This window comes from Syngnathus acus, chromosome 1, assembly GCF_901709675.1.
Source record: "Syngnathus acus chromosome 1, fSynAcu1.2, whole genome shotgun sequence".
Taxonomy (NCBI): Eukaryota; Metazoa; Chordata; class Actinopteri; order Syngnathiformes; family Syngnathidae; genus Syngnathus; species Syngnathus acus.
The window spans coordinates 8,553,036-8,571,652 of NC_051087.1; the positions used below are offsets into that span (position 1 = coordinate 8,553,036).

Consider the following 18,617-nt stretch of genomic DNA (forward strand, 5'->3'; position numbering starts at 1 on the left):
CAGCAGGGAAATTGCAGATCAAACGACAGCATTTAAACCCCCGAATCCAAAGACGTAGTACATTTGACATTGACCTGTAACAGATCAAATATAGCATACAAACCCTGATTGTAATGAAGTTGAGGAATTATAATATAGTACATACAACATTGATCCAAGGATGGCGCTACGCTGTGAAGCCCAAGCACCTCCAGCATTTGTTTGATATTCTAAAATGTATTCAAAATCACAGTAGTGCACATTTAGAACTGAAATGAGAAAAAAGAGGAAAGTGGAAGAAAATGTTATCATTTGAGTATAGAACAGTTTCAATACATCATTCTTCACGATCCTACTCCGGAGCAGCAGGTGGCGCCATCATCGCAATTTCTTGCTAAACCACCCATGGCGCCGTGGAAGACGAAGGCGATAGAGCGCCGAAGTTGAGTTGATTTTAGCGCTGGTAATGTATTTCTATTCAAAAAATGGTGATTGGATATTTTTAACCGACGCTTATAGCAACACCGTGAAATTTTAATGTCAAGTCAGTAGCACCTCGAATAAATAGCCACACTACATATTGTGGCTGTTGTTAGCACCCTAAAGAAACGACCGATTTCCTTATTTGTTAGCATGCTACACCATTGACACGTAATTGTTAAAGAAATGAACATAACAGTACTGTATTTTCTTTAGAACGTCAAGAGCCGCGCCACCAGATGGACGACAGCCACAGAAGATTCTTGCAGACGCTGATGCGTATTGGCATTGTTGATGAAGCAAATGCAAAGCAACTCCTCCATCATTGTTGTAGTACGCAGAACAGTGAGTCACTGCACAAATGAACATTGCTTACATATGTGGCACTGCTGGCCTTTCCATACGTCACTTTTACATGTGGATTTCTTTTTGTGTGTTGTTTCCAGCGTCATACGCTCCAGACCAGCTCGATAACTATATTGATACCATCAACTCTAATTTGGAGCCCATGTTCATGCAGATTAGAAAAGGAATGTGTGAAGAAAGCGGTGTGCAGCACTATGCTTTAGTAAGTGATGTTCATCGCAGCATCATGAAGTAAACATTTTGCAAGTCAGCTATAATCCAATTTAAGTAAAAATACTGCAATAAATAATGTAGTCTTGCAGAATTGTTATTAATCACTTTGATGTGACTGCTGTCCAGGTTAACATGATTGAAACGGACGCCACCACAATGACAACTGACTACGCCGATCATGAACTGGAGATTTTCCGGAAAGTAGTACGTTCAGTCATGTACTCTCACGTCTTTGGACCCAAATTCTAATCAAAGCAACATGAATGTGCACTAACGTACTGTGTGTTTTTCTTGATAACCGTGCACTATTCATGTTAAGATGGACCTGATCGTGGACTCAGAAACTGGCAGGGTCTACTCCACGGAAATTCTTAATTGTGCCAAATCCTTGACCAAAAAAACAAAGAAGAGAGACACAGAAGAGCTGCTCAATCGACTTGTGCAAGACAATTGGCTCATTGAGGTAGGAAACCAATCGGAACCTGAGATATTGCTTTTTGCTGGGTATTTTTTCTTTTTTTTGAACAGCGTTTGTATTGTAAATGTTTTGTCTATGAGGCAGACGTGCTAACCACTCACGCACAGTGCTGGTATCTACTTCACTACATCATCACAGAAATAATTCTACTCAGTTTTTGCAATCACAGATTGCCAGAATAAAGAGCTGTAGGCTATTATATTGATCAATTAACGGGCAAAGAGCTTTTTGATTCACCTTTGTATATACATTTGTGTTAAACTTGCAAAGCATGTCAAATGATAGAAATGCACTTTTTGTAATTCTTCATTCTGTGCAGAAAAATGGCGAATACTGCTTATCTACCAGATGTATCATTGAGATGGAGCAATACATCCGCACTATGTATCAGGACCAGGTCAAAGTGTGCCGCATCTGTCGCAACATTGCCTTCCAGGTCCACTCCAAAAAACATCACCTTACTAAAGTCTTTAAAGCCGATCTTGATGGTTTTGTGTCAAACAAAGTAGACAAATCCTTTCATTTAAAATTTCAGAGCCAAATCTGTGAGAATCCAACATGTGGCATAAAAATACACAACCCATGTGTGGCAAGATTCTTCAGAGGGGCGACAGAGCCTCGGTGCCCCGCCTGTAATGATGTTTGGCCTCACAGGATCCCTGGTATGTGTCCATTTTTTGCACACAGACTATGCAGTACACAAAATGCATGATAGTCACGCGGGCATTGTAGCCTTGACTGAAATTTGTTCCATGACCACGCTTGAAACTCAAAGCAAATCCCTATTTATATATATATATATATATATGAGTTGAAATTCCATTGATCTCTTTTAGCCCTACAAAAACAACGACCAGAAATTGTGTTCCATTTCTCCAACAAGCATCATGCAAGTCAAACTGAAAGCTGGGCGGTAGTGCGTCGTGTTAGCGCTCTCTATTGATGAGCCTCCACTGTTCTGGTTAAAAACAGCCATTCTTCTTATGAACCGTTTTTCCTCACATAAAATTTCCTTTATTTAGTGTTAGTCTTCAACTGGCGATAACAATGAACAGCTTAAAGCAAGCACGTTTTATTTTTTAGAAAAAAAATTCTACTGCTTGTTGTGAAATTTCTACCACCATTTAGCACTCACATAATGCAAAAATTTGTTCTCGACTTTTTTAGAAAATTATTTACTGCTTCTATTTTTCTACTGCTTGTGAAATTTCTACCACCATTTAGCACTCGCGTCATACAAATATTTACTCACAGCACAAGACAAAAAAAAAAAACGTCTAGTATTTACTTGCAGCTCAAGACAAAACAGTCTAGTCACTCATAAGTTGATGCACCACTATATTTTGTTATTTTTAAATCACACTGTTTTGTCAATTCCAGATATTGAGGCACGTCGGTCTCGGTCCAGCAAATGAAGACCTTAGTATCATCTTTGTATATTAAAACAAGCTGTATATTTGTAAATATGAATTTTAATATTTGTTAGATATCTACATTATAACAAATATAGTCCATCTGATTCAAAAGTTCATGTAAATAAATATCTGACTCCCGTTTCCATTTTGGTTTAAAATTGCTTGGAAGGCAAATAAAGTTTTTCAGAACAAATAACTTGCTTACCTCTGACTTTTAATGGTCAAAACAACAATTGCATAAGCTTAGGAATGTTCTCAGTGTAACTAAAACATTTCAAAATACAATCTAAATACATAATAACCAGAAAATTCAGATGTGGTGTTAATATCTGTTTAACTTGAAAAAGTATTTGATTTTGCTTATCTCCATTTTACATGAAAAATATTTCATGGAATTTCCAAGATCCAAGATCACTGTACGGGTATTTTCATAATGTTGAAAGTCAAAGTCTGCTTTATTGTCAATTTCTTCACGTCAAGACATACAAAGAGATCGAAATTGCGTTTCCTACTATCCCACGGTGGAGACAAGACATATTACACCCAATTGGTCCACAGACAAACAAAACACTCAAGTATATAAATGGTACAGGGTTATCAGGGTAATCAGTAATCAAAATTATGCTGCTGACCTTTGTAGCTGTGACTGCGAATAATTCTTGGAAATTAAAAATTCTGCTGGCTAACGGAGTGTCACTCCAGTGCCCCCCCGTACTGTCTGTCAGTTTCTCACATTGTAGACACCACCTGTCTCTGTGTATAGGACAACAGATAGACGATCCACTTTGATGTCATAACGCTGTCAAGAAAAGGTCAAAAAAATAAATACTGCCTCCGTTGATGGTTTGGGAGAGGGGAAGGTGGCAGGCAGGGGGCCTTGAAATTTATAGATGAGTATTTTCCTATTTCCTACAGCCAAGCATGGCTGAAGATGGCCCTTTGTCCCCATGAAATGCTGAGCTAAATCAAGCCTAAGCTGAGCCCATTCTCTCCATCCACTTCTCAAAGAGCTCTTGAACAAACTTCTATCACACGTACGTCATACATCTTCATATGCTTCAGCTCCCCCTTACAGTCTTCCAATGTGCTGATCCAGATAATCGTGCATCAAAAGAAAAAACTTTCAGTGTGCTGTCTCTGGTTGTATAGTACTGATATAAAAATGTTTGAAGGTTCTGCAGGTCACTGAGGTCACATCATATCTTTCCGTAGGTCAGAGGCAAGTACGACCGGTGCTCCCGAATTGCTGGCCTTTGACCCTCTGTCCAACTTAAAAGGCGTCTTCTTTTAAATTACCACCACCTACTTAACATGACACATGATTCCCAGAACCTCTGCAGAAAAGAATCTGCAGAGTCACAATTAAGAAAAAAGGAAAACACTCAAAAGTATTTTATACTGTAGGTTCCCCAGAAAACAAAAGTAGATAATGATGCAAAAATTGAGGCGATTGCAACAATAGGAAGATTCTGCGGTACTTACCAAGTTGTATTTCATTGTTTAATACTATTCATGGCCTGGTTGTAGTTCAGGCATTTTACCGGTAGGTGGTGCTGCACCATGCAATTTCTGCTTTCTGTGAGGGTTTGCACTATCTGGGGTCAGGCTGGCAGCGGCTACCTGCCGCACTTTGTCTCACCCGTGTATTTAACAAGAAATCCAGATATTCAGCAGTTTTCACAATGAAATCATTTCGGATCGGAAAAGAAAAATAATTTTTAGGAGGGAACTAAAATGGAATTTCATGTAATCAAGGATAATCAGTTGAGCTCCCTGTGTCCCTTATTTGGTTAGAATGATCAGAAACTAGATGATGCTAAATAGGAGTAGTATATTTTTCCCGGTGTTTGAGTGGTTGGCACTTTTTTTCTCATATCCGAGCACATCAATAACAGCTTGAAAATACACTACAGACAATGAGAATTTAAATGACTGAAAAGCCTTTTTTCTCTAGGTTAGTGGCCTAGACCACGTGTCAAGCCACTCTTGACGATGTATGTTATATGGGCTAAAGACCTGAATTAATTAAATTACAGCTCTTGTCAATTGTAATTGACTTCCAAACATGGACATGTGTGTACTTTGCCATTGTCATCAAATCTGAGGGCTTTTCAAATCAAATGTGTGAATGCTTCCAGTATTTGAAACAAACACTGTTCTGTCATTCCATCTCTCCCTTTAGATGAATCTCAAGGCTGAGTTCATCTTTACCTTCCGGAAGCTGCCGCAAGCTGGGTGACATGCGCAGTGCGGTAACAACACATCACCACGGCAACCATCTTTCACAGCCAAGTCCCCGGCAGCATCAGTGGCGTGCGATCACCTCCGCTTGGCCATACAGACATCCGCAGTAAGTTCATTCTCTCATCTCTGTGTTTCAGTTTGATGCTAAAATATTACAGCTTTATTGTTACACTCTCGTTGTAAAGAAATATGATTTCATTTGTTCCTTATCGATTAGTGCAGGCCAGACATCATCATTTACCTTGTCGGTGACACACTGGACCTGTATTGGTACACGTTTTTTTTTTTTATGTAGGATGCGATAGATAGGGAGCTCACCATATCTGTAACAGGAGCTCCATCGTTAGATCATAGAGAAGGAAAAGAAAACCCACAAGCACATTTACTGATAGATGTTTTTTTGGTCAGGTCTACATGTCAAGTGGATTTGCTGTTGTATTGATGCTCTTTTGTCTGACTGCACCACCTTTGTTTGATAATGTAGCTTCAATGCAGCAAGTTTGCATTTGCAAAGGCAGTCACACTAAGCATGTGCTTTTGACACCATTTGCTTTAACCAATGTGAGAGGAAAATTATCGATCAATTAATTGGCTAATTGTGTTTTTGACTCCTGTTTCTTTGCCAGTGATGTATTGAGGTCATTAACGATGTCCGATGGAATTTCCATAAAATGGATGTACAGTGTTCCACTGCTGTATCTCGGTCCACATTTGGTGCCGCTGCCGTAAAGCAGATTTTTTGGGGTGAAAGGCAATTGTCTGTTACAGAAATCTGAAAGTGATTTTTTTTTTGGGGGGGTTTTACACTATACATATTGGAATGCCCTCACATGCGGGAAAGGAGGGTCACATCTGCCAATGCATTTTCCAGCCCTTTTTCAATGAGTTTTAAAAGTCTTTCTTAATACTCCTTACGTGTTCAAAGTGTGTGAGAAGTCTAACTTTTTTATGGTCGTTCTATTGCAAATTTTCACCTATAGTGAATAATATTGAAATATATCTCCCACCAAAAAAAGGGGTTTACTTTGTTTCATCTTCACATTTTGTTAGACAACAAATTAAATCAGTGCTGCCTCTGCTGGTTGCAACCTGGCAGTGCGCTACATTTTTCCTCAATTGCTCTAAAACAGAATTAATCACAGATCAATTCAACACTTTCAATGAAATGCTAAATTACTTGATGAATTGATACTGTATTGTTAATGTACGTACATTTACAAATTTTAGTGTCGTATCAATTAATTGTAGAGATGAGCATTATGTTAAAATAGAAATGGATATTATTTTCAGCCCCATCAGATGTTTGTTAGACACTCTCAGTTTATTTGGTAATCACAGATGCTAATCAGGATGATTCATCGCTCTCACACTTTCCTCCACCACCCACACACTGAGAACATTGGATGTACTTGAGTAATGGCGTCCCTCAGAGAGCCGCTGCATACTGCTTGTGATTTGATTCTGTGCCCAAAGATGGATTTTTATGACAAACGTATTGAGGCACAAGCTACAGACTTATTCCCTAGCCCCTTTCAAACGGAACTCACCAAAGTTGTACATTGACGTGTCCAAAGTGCACATTCACACCGCCATTACGGCTTGGATTATGTGCATCAGTCGTGTGACGTGTCATTAGTGAGTCAGCGCAGCAGTGGGCCAGTGGGCCCGAGATCATTACACCGTGCGAATGACCTAGGAATGACTCATTTACCTCTTCCTGCCACATTTAGATGATGAGCTTTGAATGAAACCGGTAGGTGAATCATAGCATTTTTTAAATTTCTGAATGATGACCTCACTGACAGAATAAATGCAAAATCAAATCAACCATCAAAATGCATATATTGGTCCATGGATTGCTTCATTCACATGATCAAGAGTCCTGTGGATGCACTAATTTATACTTTTTTTTTTCTCGAAACTGGTCCGTAACATTTCCTGATGTTTAGCCAATATTTTATATGCATTATATGTGGGAAGTTGTTACAACTCAGAACCGTTCTGGAAAAAAATCGGAATAAATAGAAATAAATGTAACTTTTTACTAGCTGTCCACTACCCACCTAAAATGGGTCTACAACTCACCATATGAAAATCACACTTAAATTTGATCAAACTTTGCTCTCATTTTGTTTACTTTATGATAAAGCCGATTAAAGAATTTATTATGCCTATCCTATAGCATCTGTATGGTGTTTCTCGTTCTCATCAAGGACCTCTAACCTAAGTCTGAGTTGCCTGGCCCGCCCGCAACAGTGCAGTCATGGTGAAGCTGGGTACTAATTTGTCTGATAAGATGGAGAAGCAGCCGTCTGCAGATGATGGCTTTGATAACATCCCCCTCATCACACCCCTGGAGGTCAGCAAGCTCCAGCAGTCTTTTGCGGACAAGGTAAGTCCGTCCTTGCGTTTCTCTGCTGATAACGTTGCACAATGACCACAACATGCTGTCCATTGCAGATGAAGTAAGCTGATTTCATCTTGCTGCAACCTTCCCTCAATTCTGTTGCATCACACTTACTCTTCAATTCCAACTAGTCTGTAGGCAAATTGGAGTTATTTTAATTGCATTCTTTTTCCCCTCCTCCTCAGGTTATTGTGAAGACGACGACTCATTATCAACTGCAACAAAAGAAAAAGAACAAGTTGTTCATGCCCAGCACTGAGAGGCTAAACATCAACTTCTATAAAAATGTGTCTGACAGAGTCAAGGTAGTTGGGAAATGTACAGTACACAAACGCGACAGAAAAAAAAAATTAAATATTTTATGTTCTTGTTAGTAATTCTACATTTAAAGATTATGTTATTCTTGTAACATTCTAAAATGCTAAAATATTTTTATAAAACTCACTCAACTTTGACCAGAGAATGAATATTATGGTAATTTTCAACTATGAATGCATGTGTGTGTATGTTCTTCAGATCACAGGCCTGATCCTCATCATGTTGGCCTTTCTAACCAGCCTCCTCCTCCTGCTCATGTACAAAGCCATGTGGTACGACCGTCTGACCTGCCCACAGGGCTTCATCCTTCAGGTACAGAACACACACACACACGGGAGTAGCTTATGAACTGGTCCTGTCCAAAGTACGTAGACTTTATAGCAGTATCACAGAATGTGGCTCCTCTGGGACTTTGTTTCCCGGCACACCCTCACATCCGTGAGAATTTTCTCCACTCTGGAGCAGGAAAGTCATTATCTCCTAATGACACCTCCTGGGCATCGTGTACCAAGGCAGCGGCGTAACGCGTGTTAGTTAGAACCTCGGAGGGAGGGACAGCGCTTGGTTTCTGGTCGGGATACCCGCCTGTGAATCGGTGGGCTCTTTAATTAGGGCTGAGCGTGACTAAATGGTGATTAAAGGCTTAGCTATGAGGGGACAGCAGGAAATGAGGAATGGGGAACCTTTGAAGTTTTTTGTCAGGTACAGTTGCTTTTTGAATTTTTTTTCCAACTAATGCATCGCTGGAGTCAAGTGAGGGTTGATGATACGTACATGTTTCAGGACAAATTGTTGGAGGAGATCAGGAAGAAAAATATGTGGCTACATCTTTGCTGTGAATGGCAAGCAATGTTATTATAATTAACGAAAATGAACCAAATAATTAAAACTCAAATTAATTAAAAAAATCTTTAATAGGAAATAAATACAAACGAGATAACTAACTGAAACTAATGTAACTAATAACAAATGAAACTAAATGATGCATATGTTTCAGGACAAATTGTTGGAGGAGATCGGGGAAAAAAAATATGTGGCTACCTCTTTGCTGTGAATGGCGAGCAAGGTTATTATAGTTAACGAACCAAATAATTAAAACAATTGAAAAAATCTTGAATAGGAAATAAATACAAATGAGATAACCAACTGAAACTACATTTTACGTTTATAAAACTAACTGTAATTATAGCGGAAATATCCTTCATCTTTGTGACTTACTTTCACGTGCTTTTGAGGTTAATTTCAAATGTTTTTATTTTGGTAATACTGTACTGGCACGGGAAAAATTTGAAGTCGTTTGGGAATCCGCGTGCGCATTCTACTTGCACATTCAGTAAAATGTGTTGAAGCACTTCCTCTTCTCTCACCCAAGTGAATGAAAAAGGGGACTATGACATAGCATCGTCCCTTTTTTCAGCACATGATCTCACCACAAAGCCACCAAAGGTGGCTACAGTCGATGTTTAGGCTTCCTTCTTCACCCGAAAACGCAAGTCCATCAATGACGGACCTTCTGTCGGTACTGATGAACTGGTGTGAATTCCCACCTGTATTTGTAGAAATACATAATATGTATTTAACATTTGTCCGAAGTCACCAGCCATAATTTTATTTTTCTTTGTATGTTCGGCTTCAAAAAATAATTTCATGAAGGAAAACACATCAAATTTAAGTTTCCAGCATGTCAAGGCCCTCAATGTGGGTTTGTGCGTCAGTCACACTGTTGTTTCTGTGGGAACAGCAGAGGCACTGCACTCCGGCCGCTCTGGAGATATTCTCCAGCGAGCAGCAGAATCCGGAAGACATCCAAGGCAGCACCAACTCTGGGCTGTATGCCGCCCTCAGCCGCCTCAACCAGGTCAAGAGGACAGGCCCTGAGATGCCATCGCCGTGGTTGCCGGTCATCAGAGCTCTGAAGGAGCCCGACCCCATCAAACATGACAGCCAGCCAGTCAAAGGTGAACAGGAGAGAGACGAGTGATTATTGGTGTGCTTTTTTTTTTCTCTCTCTCACCGGGCAGTCAGTGATGCTATAAAGCGTGCCATAATGAAATTGTGTGTGTGCATGTGCGTGGGAATGCGCGTCTTAAAGTTTGTGGTCAGAGGCAAGAATGTTATTAAAATGTTGGAATCCGTCACTTGCGGTTTCACTGACTTAACTCGGTGCGCACCACATGAATTCACGATGTATCCATATTTTTGGTGTATGTTGTCACGATGGGATGTTGAAAGTGACACATTTTAATGACACCTTTCAATTTGCTGTTGTGTGACATTTTTAAAAAAAAATGTTCTGTCATTATGAAACTGATGTTAAATGAGAAATGTGTGAGTGTCAGAACTGACTGTTATGGCCCATGCAAGAATAATTGTCATTTGATTACAAGTATGCAAGTAAACGACATAAAGAATGTCTTGTTGTGATTTTTAAATATATGAATGTATCTGGAGTAGTTGCTTTAGTCTACATTTTTAGTCATTGATTTTATTCAAGCGTGCAACATGTTTTTTATTCAAACATTTACATCTTCCGTTACTTTACAACTAATTGGACATTCATTTCCAAGGCTGAGGACACATTGACATTTATACATATTTTTATACAAGGTTTGATGTCAGCTTCATATAATTTTGGTGTCCTAATGTGTCATTACTGTCACTCTTTTCCCAGCTTTTTCTTTTTTTTTTTCTTCAAATGGTGATTCACTGGTTATGTTTTTTGCAAAAATGTGTTTGCGTGTGTAGGAGTGTAAGATCACAGTACAGCTTGTCCTTACATCACAATCCATCTGCCCGGATCTCAGTGCATGGACATAAAATAAAAATGTAGATTTTGTTCATTCATGAAGCTCTTTTCTTTATCTGAGGTCTTCTGAGATGATTCAACATAGATCTTGCAACTCCTTTCCATCCCAGTTCTAGAGGTTTGCAGTTCTAAAACTAGACACACATGAACATAACTGTTCTTTCATTAAAAAAAAACCACACAGTTATGTTCTGGGGATGCTTTGCTGCATCTGACAATGTAATGTTTAACAAAAATTCCAAAACGTTCTCAAACAAAACTGCCAACATTCAGAAAGCATGGTCTCCAGTTGCATGAAAACTTTCTGACTATTTTTGAAAAGACCTGAAACACACAAACATGAGGAGCGAATTAATTAAATAAATAAAGAGGTCGTTAAACAAAATATTAACTTCAGGTATTATAATTTTTTTTCCTGGGCAATATCTTTTTGTTTTGTTGGCTTGTTTCAAAGGTTTTGCTGCTGCCTGATTTTCAGTGCTTTAATATTGTCAGTATATTTTTATTCATTAGTACTTGTTTCAAGGTTATTTTAGTGATTACTGTTGGTTTTAATTTCTTCAACAGAATGGCGCCAACAATTGTATCCATTTGTACAGTCGATATTCATCTGCATCTCATTTGCACTCACAAATGTTCCCACAAGTGCACGGAATCGGTAATTCGGGGTTTTGAGTGTGTGTGGTCGTTGTAAACTTTCAAACATAGTCTATTAGGGTTCTTTTTTTTTCTATAGTAATATTGGTGATATTTTAGTTTCAGTTGGCTCAGGGCATCAAAGTAAAGTTCCAAATCTTCATTGAGTTTTTATTTAAAGATTCTTCACTCGATGAATTTCTATTTCACCTTTCCCGTAGTTGGCCCATAGCGATGTGCTAACACTCATTTTGTGTTCATATTTCTAGATTTTAACTGCTGTCAAATGGAATCTTAAAAGTGATGCAAGTGAACTTACGTCAAACGCATAAAGTCTTTGAGGTACCAATTTTGATATCATTTTGTTGAATTTGAAATTCTGTGAAAATAGTTGCATGTATAAAGGCACACCACGGATTTTTCTATATGGAGATTGCTCGTCCTACATCATCCACCCAGAATTTTTTTAAAAAAGAAACATTTGTGTTAATGTTATCACTTGGTTAAGAAAAAAAGCTGCCTATCATGTGTACGCTTGTACAAAATCATTGAGGCACTTGAATATGTCATAACGTGTTGTGATTTGTAGTGGTGTGGAATTGCATTGCATCATAGTGAGAACCCTGTGCAATATTTGGATTTATTACTGTGCTACACAAGGGTCACAAAATATCACGAATAACTCTCGGTACAATATCAAACATGAAATAAATGAAGACCCCTTTGACAGCAGCAATCAAAACGGAGCCATCTATTTTTACAACTCCTGTGTTGAATCTCATTTGGTGCCAGTGGCTTCTTAACCTTCAACCCCCCTTATTCATCTTACTCTAAATGAATTAGGCTCCACAATGTATGATCAAATGGATGAGCCCCGAAGAAAGCAAAAGAGAGAGAGAGGCAGTCTGGCCTGAAAAGGGGAACTGTGATCAGGCAATAAGAGGGTGAATCGGGGCTGACCCCAATGTCTGTATGTGTTGTTGTATGTCTCAGTGGGTTTCCTCTGCACTGGCGCCAGCTGGAAATGCCTCCACTAAGCAGAGGCAGTACACACATCATCCTCCATTCAGCTCTACTGGGGCCTCTTTGATGGGAGTAACATTAGACAAGCTGAGAGCGCACACAACAGATCCTATCAAGCTGCTGTTTAAAGGGCGGGCGGGCGGGAGAGACTGATCATAACTTACCCCGGGCTCAGACGCACTGCCTTTTGTTGCCCACTGAGCAAATAAAAGCCAGTGCTTTAATCACAGGACTGATGTAATTATTACAGTGGAGGATTCATGAGGTAGGCTGCCACCTAGGGGTCTTCTCCCATGGCTGCAGAGGCCCAATGTGGTGCCACCACTCTGTCCCATCAGGCTTAGAATATGCCATACAGCTGGTCGTGAGACATTTAACCATTCCTTTTACATTGTTGACATTTTCAATGCTTGAGATAAGTTACAGGTTTGTTCTCAAGGTGGTCTTTTGAAAAATGACTCATTGGTTTGTGATTCAGCAACAGAAACCTCACTCTAAAGCAGTAAAACAAAACAGATCTGCATAGCACGTATCTTTATATTATTGGAATTTTTCAAATACTTGTTATTAATTGTAGACACTTGTGAAAGTGAAGTGGTTCAGAAAATGGATGCCTGAATGCACATATTACAAATATCGTGCGAGAGTGTCTTAGTCAGACGGTGGCAGTAGTGTGGCAGCAGTGTGGTCGTCCGAACTTTACTCAAAAATCACCCGCTCATGCTAAGAATTCCAGAATACTGTTTTCCATTGACATCTTCACTTATCTCAGTTGCCTCCTGAAAATGGCATATCATACTGAAAGCTACTTTTGTTTCATGGGCAACGGGAGATGAGGAAGGAAGCTGAGAGGAGTGATTATAAACAAATGTCAAAAAAACATCAAAACCATTAAAAACCAAGGTGCTCCTGAATAGGCCGTGATATTCGGGGAATAAACTGGTTGCCAGTAGTCATTTCAATGTGACATTTAACTGTGATTTGTGCGAGCATCATGAGAATGTCTTTTCCAAGTGCAACAGCTTGCAGCTATTTAAGTTATATGCGAGGGGGGGGGGGGGGGGGCGCCAAAACAAATACTTGACCGGCTTCCATAATGAAATGGATATATTTATACACAGTCAACTGAGTCAAAGTTTGTGTAATGAATGCACGGTTTCACCAAAGGAGCTTGCTGCCCTCTTGTAAACATTTTAGTGACGCTACAAGGGCCGAGTATGAAAGTTATTAGAGCTCTAATCTTCCGAAAGATACAAAGACCACATGATGAAGACAAAAACTCCCTTAAGGGATTTGTATCAGTGATGCAAACACATGAAGAGATTCTGTTTGTTTTGGTCTACAAACAATCACTGTTGTCATTAGAGTGACGTACAGACCTCGCCGATATTTTGAAAAGAAGATATATTTGCATCCAGTAGTGATGAGTAGTCCCATTGTTTGCTCGCTCCCAGCAGTGGGATGCAGAAGCCACAGCGAGCGTCATATATCTAGAAGTGACAATTGGATTGTATTTCCTGATACTGAGTTTCACATATTTGACCCTGCTCATAAAAAAATAGAAGTATGATGCCACAAAGATCAACACCACTGCAAACTACCGGCACAATAAGAACGTATTTTAAATGAATACCTCTCTCACAACTTAGCATTAACATCTTTATGATACAGATTTCATCATGGATTGTTGACATATCGTAGATACATGTTGAAAATATGACTTGTCTTTCGGGTTTCTGGTCAAAGTTCCCTTTGCGTTTTGGGACGATGGAGTGAACTTGAACTTGCAGCAAAACGCAACATGAGTCATCTCAAGAGATGTGCGTCTTTGTTTAGTCATGACATGATGAGTTACAGATGATTGAAAGCGATCATCAGCTCACGTATTTGTGTCAGCTACGTCATGGAGCACCGCACTCAAAATGGCAGGCTTGAGGAGCTTCAAGGCAATACTCTTAATTAATATGTCACATCGAAAATATTTTAATGGCTTACAAATGGGGCCTAGTGTGCGCTTGCATTGCGCCATTTATTTGCACCGAGGCTGAGACTTACTGGCACGAGGCAGAAAATTCTTAGACATCTAAATTAGACGGAGCCTTCTGATGCATGTGTGGGACTTCTGTGGTCTCCAAGCACCCCCGACAACTTCTTTAAAAAAATTTGCCGTGTCTTAATCAGTACCAAATGTAGATCACCCCCTTTGCTTTCCCATCCTGGGTGATAGAGGGGATTAGACAGGACGCAAGTGATTGCATTCAATGAATGCAAAAAGATAGGTGTAAATAAAAAAATAAAAAAAGTAAGTAAATAAATGTGCTAACATTAATGTGATTTCTAGCAAACTGCTTTGGTAATTTCAAGCAAATTTAGTACAAATGCACGAAAGAAACATGCAACTTACTCATGCCATTTTCTTTTCTTATTATTTTCTGATTTATTGAGGGGCGATGAGGTGAGTGTGCAATGAGATGACATCACATTTCATTTATTTATGCTTTGCCATAAAACACTGTTCTTTTTTTCTTGAAAATTCTCAAATTAATATTACTGTGTTAGCCCCCCAAAAATGAAAGTTGTCTTTTATTATAGTGCATGTTCTATACTTTAGTAGTGTTGCAGGTGGGCTGGAGTCTATCCTAGCTGAATTTGTGCAAGAGGCAACGAACACCCTGGACTGATCGAACACAAGCAAACAAACAACCTTTAACACACACATTCATACTGACGGAAAATTTTTAAATCAACCTGATATGCATGTTTTTTTAATGTGAGAGGAGGAAGAAGAAATGTAAACCTTGCACAGGAAAGCTGGAGCCTGCATTCGAAAACCAAACCTCAGAGCTGGGAGGGTAATGTTCTTTCTTTTTTTTTTTACAGCCGAGTCTCACCACCCCCCATACCCAAATTCCAACTCTTACAGTTACTGATGCTTTCATGTGTTCCAGTGAGCACTTAAGGGAAATTGCTTATAATTAAGAGGTATTTGTTTTTGGGAGCCGCGGGGTGCTACATTCTTTACACACATGACACATTGTGGTAATATTTCAGGCAGCATGGAAAGTTGAGCAAACGTGCTTTGAAAAGTGGAGCCGATTATGATTTTTGAATACAATTACGACCATATTTCATCCTGGAAAAACCTTGATAGTTGAAGAGCTTGACCAGCCGTTATTGCACTTTTTAATCCAATTTACAGCTAACGTCCCTATAAAGAATTCCTTGCTTTGTACAGCATGTGCTTGTGATTATTAATTAGCGTTTTACTCACATTTAGGCTAATAATAGGGAGAACTTGTAACATTAAAAAGCCCTCATTGCCAAGGCCTACAATTATAGTTTACTATGTGTTTGTTTTTCAATCCGTTTTTAATGTTCAGATGATGCAACAACTTGGCACGCACACTCTCAGGCTCTCAACTGACTTACTCCAGCAAGATGAAGAGAATTAGGCAGTCGGCTCAAAGAAGTTGAAGGACGGCGTCGCCACATACACGCAAGCTGCTCTCACACTGTGAAGAAACCATCCAGAACAATGTTGTATTTATGATGCTGGATTGACCAAATGGAAAAACATCAATGGAACAAGAATCATACTCAGAAGAGCGCGTCCTTCTACTACTGCTAAATAATAACAACAAATATTTGGTTTCTCAATTTATTCTACGTTGCTGCCGGATACAGTACTGTTATAATGAAAATAACCAAACAGTCTATCTTCATCCAATTTCTGTTATGCTTGACTTCCTTGGGGTCACAGGTGAGCTGTTGCCTACCCCGAGTGACATTGGGCAAGAGACGGGGTACACCCAAGACTGGTCGCCAGAGAAATAATCAGTCCTGGAAGATATGGTTGCTAATATAAAAGCTGCCATGTTGCAACTTATACTTTCTGCTTGTCCCAACAGGGGTTACCACAGCAAACCACCCACATGATTTGCTTGGCACAGTTTGGAGTTTGAAAGTGAACCACCATTTTTTTAACCGGGCTTGAGACCAGCAGTGGCTGGGAATCAAACTTGTGCCACCTGCACAACATGCAACAATTGACTACAGTACAGGTAATTATTATTATTATTATTATTATTAATTCTCACACACATTCATTTTCCATTTTCATGTAATTTGCTCAAAGAGCATCCACTTGACAATGCAGCATCACCAGGTTTCACTCATGGCATTCATCAACCTATGTAGAACAGAAGGTCACTTCTTCTCACTTCATCGCACTTAGGCTAAAAGACACTTTTCCACTGAGACCCCCCCCCCCCCCCCCCCCACGCACACACATCCACACGATCCATTGCACTTGTTCTCTCTTAGGCTGACGTGTAGTGGATATTCATACCGTCCCACTGTCATTTGGTGCTGCTGATTTGGCAGAAAAGAATCTGGGTTCACAGAGTCAGCTGGCACCACACTTAATGGCCAAAGAGAGAGTTTGCAAATGCACACTCACACACACTAAATGGTCGTGTTGTGTATGTCTCAACTCGGCCCCCCAGCAGTTCTCGGTCCACAAGGAGCCGTGCTCTGAAATGTGGAGCCGTGCGATGACAGGCCGATCGGCGATGGACAATGTGCTGTAATTTGTGAGGGGCCAAGCCCTGAGAGGAATGATGGGTAATTAAGAGGAAGACACTGAGAGACACCATGGGGGCCACTGGTGTGTACTGACAAGCCAACAAACCCCACTCTGGTCTCTTATAACACACAGACAAACACACACACGCACACGCACACGCACACACGCACGCACACACACACACGAAAGCTCATTGTAGTCTATGCAAGCAATTCAGCACATAATACAACTGCACATACAGGTATGTACTATGTCTTCCAATGGTGGTCCAAAATGGTAAAACATATTTTTTAGTATGACTGTTTTGATAACAGACATGCAGTGAATTAGTTAATGATTATGTTTTCTGAAAACCTATTAGCGGAAGCTGGGTAGTGAGTTAGAAGCTATTGTGAGTTAGAAGGTCAAGGTTATGTAAGGTCACAAAACGCTCAGGTTTTGATTACATTAGGGACTGTGTAGTGACTGTACGCACCGTATAAATCTTTCATGAACATTCAGCTTCTTTCAACTTCAACATTTGATAAATTAGAAAGATAACACTTCATTGTTCTAATTCACCCAATGTCTGTACGCGTGCCGTACGAGAGGATTCAAAGTCTAGGATTAAAATACTTTGCTCTTTGTCGGCTATTTCCACAGCCAGAATACAATTTGTATGGCATAAAAAAGATAAATTGTGTGGTTGAAATCCAAAACGTATGATAAGAACCATTTGACCCTGCGGAAAATATCAAATGTTTTCCTTTTCCTTTATATTTCCTCTCGCGAGCCTTTTCATCTTCCTCACCACAGTTCTACTGGGACCCAAAACCACACACAGGACCAAATCCTCAAGGTACGCACCACATCGACTCTGTTCCCACAGAAAAGCCTCATGTCAGCCCATGTCTGCACATCCCTCCCTTCCATCTCCTTCGCGGCCAGTAAATCACCAAAACTCACTCCTGGGCCTGTAAAATCTGCGGAGTCTCGGACTAATTGATAACGTTACAATGTGAACCGGTTCATAGTGGTACTAAATTGAAAACACCGGTGGGAGGAAGCCAGGGGGCTGCTGGTAGTTAAGAGAAGCTGCATGGGAAAGTTTGGGAGTAGAGAGAGCAGAGGCTGATCAGCAGGGGGATGTTGGGAGGAGGGATGCGTCGGAATAACAACGGGAGGGAAAGTGGCAGGGACATGAAGACAAAGTACAGACAACAGGGAAGAATATGTCAGGCATCTCAGACCTAATGTTCACTTTCGTGGTAGAGTCAGAATGATTGTAACCATTTGTGATTGTCATAAAAGTAGCACACTAAAAATGAATACCACTAACTGGTTGTAACAAGGGCCAATAACAAGTGTGCCGAGATGAGGGGACATTTGGGAAAAACATCCCGTCAATCATCTGTTAGCTCTTTTCGGCGCAGCACAGCACTTTTATTGTTTGGCTACACAAGAGGAAAAACTTATTAGAAACAGCTTCAAGTATGATTAAATGCAGTTCTTCACCGCTAGAAAATACAGACAGACACAATAATAAATATAATTTTCAATTAATCCCTCCAACGGTGTCACAACTGACCGTTCCAATCTTAAAATCTTGATCCATTACACTGATTCTCTGCAACAAATCAGTCCTCGATCATTTTATAATCTGACTGCAGATTGCTGTCTGGTATCTG

The 18,617-nt window shown here is 39.9% G+C and overlaps 2 protein-coding genes across 5 annotated transcripts; both read left to right on the plus strand.

The window, feature by feature from the left end:
• The first annotated feature begins 341 nt into the window (after window positions 1-341).
• Window positions 342-5,252, plus strand: nsmce1 (NSE1 homolog, SMC5-SMC6 complex component). Of its 4 annotated transcripts, none has more exons than XM_037255746.1 (8): window positions 342-442; window positions 676-804; window positions 906-1,027; window positions 1,165-1,242; window positions 1,358-1,501; window positions 1,836-1,952; window positions 2,052-2,178; window positions 5,114-5,252. In XM_037255746.1, the coding sequence occupies exons 2-8, from the start codon at window positions 699-701 to the stop codon at window positions 5,128-5,130; spliced, it is 711 nt and encodes a 236-aa protein (XP_037111641.1). In that variant the 5' UTR covers window positions 342-442; window positions 676-698; the 3' UTR covers window positions 5,131-5,252. The 4 variants fall into 4 exon arrangements, with proteins under 4 accessions (XP_037111641.1, XP_037111652.1, XP_037111622.1 ...); XM_037255757.1 differs by lacking the exon at window positions 5,114-5,252 and adding an exon at window positions 2,897-3,127 and having other exon boundaries at window positions 899-1,027; XM_037255727.1 differs by lacking the exon at window positions 5,114-5,252 and adding an exon at window positions 2,897-3,127.
• On the plus strand, window positions 5,169-10,742 carry caly (calcyon neuron-specific vesicular protein). Its single transcript, XM_037255773.1, has 5 exons — window positions 5,169-5,281; window positions 7,389-7,567; window positions 7,768-7,887; window positions 8,099-8,212; window positions 9,642-10,742. Exons 2-5 carry the CDS (start codon window positions 7,439-7,441, stop codon window positions 9,879-9,881), a joined length of 603 nt encoding a protein of 200 aa, XP_037111668.1. The 5' UTR covers window positions 5,169-5,281; window positions 7,389-7,438; the 3' UTR covers window positions 9,882-10,742.
• Window positions 10,743-18,617: the final 7,875 nt, after the last annotated feature.

Coding starts and splice junctions, on each gene's coding strand:
- nsmce1 (XM_037255727.1), top strand. CDS start 699: ATGGACGACAGCCACAGAAGATTCTTGCAGACGCTGATGCGTATTGGC. Junction 1,028..1,164: donor GTGTGCAGCACTATGCTTTA/GTAAGTGATGTT, acceptor ACTGCTGTCCAG/GTTAACATGATTGAAACGGA. Junction 1,953..2,051: donor GTCGCAACATTGCCTTCCAG/GTCCACTCCAAA, acceptor TTAAAATTTCAG/AGCCAAATCTGTGAGAATCC.
- caly (XM_037255773.1), top strand. CDS start 7,439: ATGGTGAAGCTGGGTACTAATTTGTCTGATAAGATGGAGAAGCAGCCG. Junction 7,888..8,098: donor ATGTGTCTGACAGAGTCAAG/GTAGTTGGGAAA, acceptor TATGTTCTTCAG/ATCACAGGCCTGATCCTCAT. Junction 8,213..9,641: donor CACAGGGCTTCATCCTTCAG/GTACAGAACACA, acceptor CTGTGGGAACAG/CAGAGGCACTGCACTCCGGC.